We start from the raw sequence: 5,669 nt of genomic DNA, 5'->3' as shown, positions 1-5,669 counted from the left end.
GTCCTGCTGGCCACACTATTCCTGATACAGGCCAGGATGCTGTTGGCCTTCTTGGCCACCAGGGCACACTGCTGGCTCATGTTCAGTCTGCTGTCGACCAGCACCCTCCGTCCCTTTCTGCCTGGGCACTGTCCAGCCACACTGCCCCCAGCCTATAACGTTTCAGGGGATTGTTGTGGCCAAAATGCAGTACCCGGCACTTGGACTTATTAAACTTCATCTTGTTGGACTCTGCCCATCTATCCAACCATTCCATGTCTCTCTGCAGAGCCCTCCTGCCTTCCATCAGATCGACACAAGCTCCCAGTTTAGTGTCATCTGCAAATTTACTAATGAAGGACTCAATTCCCTCATCCATGTCGTCAATAAAAATATTGAACAGAACTGGCCCCAGGACAGACCCCTGAGGGACACCACTGGTGACTGGGCACCTGTTGGATGCATTTCCATTCACCACCACTCTCTGGGCCTGGCCATCCTGCCAGTTCCTAATGCAGCAAAGACTGCTCCTATCCAAGCCATGTGCTGCCAGCTTTTCCAGGAGTGTGCTGTGGGAGACAGTGTCAAAGGCCTTGCTGAAGTCCAAATAGACAACATCCACAGCCCTTCCTGCATCCATCAGGCAGGTCACCTGGTCATAAAAGGAGATCAGGTTGGTTGAACACAACCTACCCCTCCTAAACCCATGCTGGCTGGGTCTGATACCCTGGCCGTCCTGTAAATTTGGTGTGATGACACTCAGTACAAGCTGTTCCATTACCTTACCAGGTACTGAGGTCAGGCTGACTGGCCTGTAGTTACCAGGTTCCTCCTTCCCACCCTTTCTGTTGATTCAGATTAGATACTGAAAAGTTTTTTAGAATGAGCATGGTAAAACAGTTTGCCCAGAGATGTGGTAGATGGATGCCCCATCCCTGGAAACATTCAAGGTCAGGATGGACAGGGTCTGAGCAACCTGACCTAGCTGAAGATGTCCCAGCTTACTGCAGGAGGCTTGGAATAAATGACTTTTAATCGTCCCTTCCAACCCAAACTACTCAATGATTGTATAATGTTGTATTTTATGAATCAGACAGCTGTGGCTGGGGATCAGCTGTGGTCTACTAAAAACACTCCTAAGACATCCAAGTATCAGCAATGAAAACCTCAGGATACCAACAGCTGAAATCAAGGACCCACACTAAAGGGAAAACTGTAGACTCCAAATGCATTTGAGAGTTCTCTCCGTGGTTCTGGAGGTGACAGCTTAAAGTTGTGTATGCTTGTTCACAACACAGTCTGGATGCAAGTTTCATCATGTTTATATTACCACATCTAAAGACTTCTCTTACTATGTAACTAAATTGCCAACCATTCCTTAATAAACACTTTTTATTCTGAGCTCACTTACTCTTTAGAATGAATAAGTATTTAACTTCTCTCAGGCACACAAAATTAGAAATTTATCACTGGTGCTGAGTATCAAGACAGCTGTCTCCCTAGTGATACAATCAGATGGTCATATGAATTCATACTTTGTTGTGACAGTTCAGCATGGACCTGTGGATCTGCTAAAGAAACATACTCACATGACATTGAATTAGCACAGTAGGCTTTTAAGAGTAAATATACAAAAAACTTCAACGTATTCCAGCCTTTTATTTGCCAGTGTACAGTATACATTAAAATAGAAAAATGGAAGAAGGCCCAAATAAAATATGTATATAGTGTTTGCTAGACAAATACCTGACTAATATCAAGGCATAATATAGCTCTACTTTAGGAGTTACAATGAAGTTCAGGCACATACTTTACATGTGGTTTAATGGTTTACAACTCTTTTGGTCTGTTTAGTAGAAAACGAACCAACTGAAGCAGAACTTCATCATTAAAGCCTTTCACATTACCATCTTCCACAACATCATACAGTGGCTTACTGTCTGTACCCCAACAGATATTCTTTCGAGGGTTGTTTTTAATAGTTTCTGCAGTTAGTGCTAAAGTATTTAGCTGGTAACAAAAGAAAGCAAAGTATTTTCCATCAGTCACTACCGCCTGCGATACAAAAGGACGGGTCACATCTGCTTCACTCCAGAATCCTACAAAATAAACAAATACAACATAACTTGAGATTTCTATCAGCACACATGCCTAAACCCTTGTCCTGAAATACAGAAAAACAGTGCGAATTGCAGCAGCTGCCTAGTAGGGAAAAAGTCCAACACAAGTATTTTTCATACAGAATAACCAAAACATAATCACCAATAAAGGTTATGTCCAAGATCAGGGACAGTGGCATACTTGCATTTTGTATAGAGTTCCCTATTACCAGTTGGTCAACACCAGTCACTGATCAGCCAAGTGACTTTTCCAAAACAGTTAAATTACTAATGCATTGTAAAATCCTGCAACTGAGCTGAGGAAAGATGTCTTTTTACTATTCCATGGTTCTCAAGAGGCAGTGAGCATTTGTTTCATGACAAAGGCATGCATATGTAAGCATGAGCATAACTGCTATAGTAATCAGCCAGACACCAACACTATGTCAGTAAGTATCAATGTTTTAAACAAACCCGACTGAGCACTAACAGCATGTTAAAAATATTTACATATTTATGCATGTGCACTAGTACACACACAGATATTTTTAAGAATATTACTATCACGTGCAACAATGCTAGAAACTGTTACAGAATAAAAAAAAGTCATAGATATAATGCTGTCCTTGCAACTCATGATGTGTTTACAGCTGTGACCAATGCTGAAGACAAGACTTACTTGACTTCAATATTTTACATCCACAAAGGAAGCTAAGCTTTCTAAGACACCATTACCAAATAAGTTTTATGCAGAGCCAGCTATATACACCATAGTCAAAGGATTTTCTTACATGTGTTGTTTCTCAAGTGAAACTACATGCCATTGGGTGTCCGACAGCAACACTAGACAATAATTATATTTATGAGAGTAAGTGAAAGACTGATCTGGTCTAACTATCCAGGTCTTCTTGGATTTTTTTTAGACAAACATAGGCATAAAATTCTAAATGTAAGGCTGCTGACATTTTTCTTTCATTCCTAGTATTTTCATGGAATTGAAATTACTGAAACAAGGGGTAAGCAACATAGTTGTTCCATAGTTGTTACCTACCACATTTCCCTCTTAAGGCGGAAAGAGCAAGTGAAAGCAGGATTGAGGTTTTTGCACAGGCTTACTGTTATATATGAAAAAATATTTTTCTCTGTAATTAATTCCTCTGAATCAAAGTACTCAAAGACAAAGTCTTAACTAACTCTTTTCAATTCAATTACATCTGTAAAGACTTACTTAAAAGACAGTCTTCAGAACAAAAAGCGTGAGAGAAAGGTAGTAGGGAGAAAAGGTTAAAGAACATTACAGTAGGCATTCATAACCAAGAAAAATTTGTCAAGCTGACTGTCTCACCTTGATACATTGCTTGTGCTGCTGTCCACGCAAAAAGACTTGCAATTCCATTCGATCGATAAACAACTTCGATCTGATCCTCGAGACGCTCTCTTATAAACCTCTCCCGTTTCAGTTTGTCAGGAAGAAGATGAAACTGGGTGTGTCCATAACAGCATGGATCTGCCACCTTTGATCCTGTGTTCCCCAAAATGAAACAATCAGTCACAGAAAGAACACTCTCGATTATGCACACAAACATACATCTTCACCATGAGACTCTAAAGTTAGAACCTCTACTGTAGATCTGTGAGGAGTTGCCTACTTCCAAGAGGCAGAAGTTCACATGCTAAAATGACTCTCAGAATTTCCCTGGAGATGTATCAAAATTCAAAGTTTTGTGTAAATTTTCTATTCAACTGAATTTCTTCAAGCAGATTTCTTAGACACAGTACCACATGCACAGGAGGATGCTATTCCCCATTGTCTAACTGACAAGAAATCTCAACAGAGATTTTTACACTACATATATTTATATAATACAGTAATAGAGAAAAATACACAACTTTTTTCTGTTGATGGGAGAAGAAAGATTGAGTTGGAATTAGTTTTGGAGTTGGTTTTTGTTTGGTTGGGTTGTTTTTTTTTCTTTCTAAAGTAGTTAATATTTCACAATTAAAAACTCTTACCTATAAATACCTTGTTTTCGTACTGCTTTTTGAACAATGGCAGTTTGGATGGCTTGTGATCAATAACAGGAACATCTCCAAGATCTGACTCCAGGGGTACAACCTTGAAGACAGCAGAAGAAAGAAAAGCCATGATGTAAGACACATTTCTGCCATCAGGTCCAATGTAATAAACCGCTTCCCAGTCAGACAACAGAAAGTGCAAGTCCTGCTTACATACACCATACAGATAACCTTAAATGAAAATTTTTTGCAAGAAACCTTCTCATCTTGTGATGAGCTCTAGCACAGTCATGTTGGATTAATTTTTCCACAACATACAAAGAGTATGTGAAATGATGCTAAAAAAGCTGAAGATAGTTGTTACTACCTTCAAAACCAGAATCTGCTTCCATGGAAAAAGAGTAAAAACATTTCTAGCAGCAGCCAATAAACTAACTTGAACCTGCAGACTAAGTTTACAGATTAGGTTTTCTGCACTACACAATGTTTTAAATTGCCTAGACAGTTCTTCAAAAATGCCAAGGTTTGTAGCATCTGACAATACTAACCCAAGCAAATTGTACAACTAAGTCACCAATAAAGGTTCTGTGTTTACAGAAAGCACAACAGTTTTCTGTCTGTGGTGGAAACTGGACAACAGAGACCCTCACTGGCTACACAATTACCACTGTATAGACCAGCAATAAAAACACTATAATATTGAAACAGAATATACTTCCAGAGAACTTGAGCATTCAAGAAAGCAACTGTTGAGTAATAACAACAGACAAGAACCCTCACGTTCAGATTATACATGCTTTTACTTCTTTTTTTTTTTACCTCCACTCCTATTATTCTCCTTCAGTGAGAATGTTCCACAGCACGTTTCTTATTCTTGTCTCCAAGCATAGAATGTTAAAAATTCCATTTAATTAAATGTAACAACATGAAATTTAAAGTACAAAGAGAACCAAAAGTTTAGAAGACCATCTCAATATCTACAAAGCCATTACCATGTAATCGTAGCAAGGGTATTAAGACTTGAAAAATACCCAAATATGGTACATACTGTTAACTAGGTCCTCCACAGACTACCTCTGCATGGTTTCAATGGCTATCAGAAACCAAAGTGAAAATGCACAGTATTAGCTTGCTGTTGAAAACATCCACACCTCGGGAAGCTGCTTTGGTACACGGATCTGGAGGTGTGGGTTATCATCTATTTGGAATCGCACAGGGTCAAGTCTACCCTTTCGGTGTCCATGAACAATAACTTCCTCACCATGATGCCAATAATAGTTAACTTCAGGGTTTAGATCTGAAACAGAAAAAGGAACACAGAAAAACAGTAATTCACCTCTTGCATTTAAATTCTTCACCTTCCAATTCTTCTCCAGCTGCAGTCAGACACAAAACCCAAAATCCATGTGTAATGATAGAGACTACCCACTAGTGATGGCCTGAACAATTCAGATATACCAGCGACATTCGTGCCGGCTCACAGACTGGCCCCACCGCCCAAGGGCTCCTACGTCCCTTTCCCTGCCAGCCCCGTTCCGTACCGAGGGAGGAAGCAGCCAGCAGCGGGTTGCGCAA

The 5,669-nt window shown here is 39.9% G+C and overlaps 1 protein-coding gene across 1 annotated transcript; it reads right to left on the bottom strand.

Moving 5' to 3' along the window:
• Positions 1 to 1,618: 1,618 nt before the first annotated feature.
• MRPS30 (mitochondrial ribosomal protein S30) lies at positions 1,619 to 5,669 on the bottom strand (the record flags this gene model as incomplete). Its single annotated transcript, XM_008630660.2, has 5 exons — positions 1,619 to 2,078; positions 3,424 to 3,600; positions 4,092 to 4,194; positions 5,246 to 5,391; positions 5,636 to 5,669. Coding segments are annotated over 5 exons (729 nt in total), but the record flags the coding sequence as incomplete, so codon positions are not given.

Source organism: Corvus brachyrhynchos, unplaced genomic scaffold, assembly GCF_000691975.1.
Source record: "Corvus brachyrhynchos isolate BGI_N302 unplaced genomic scaffold, ASM69197v1 scaffold42, whole genome shotgun sequence".
NCBI lineage: Eukaryota > Metazoa > Chordata > Aves > Passeriformes > Corvidae > Corvus > Corvus brachyrhynchos.
The sequence above is the reverse complement of the archived record's forward strand: the minus strand, read 5'-3'. Positions and strand labels throughout refer to the sequence as shown.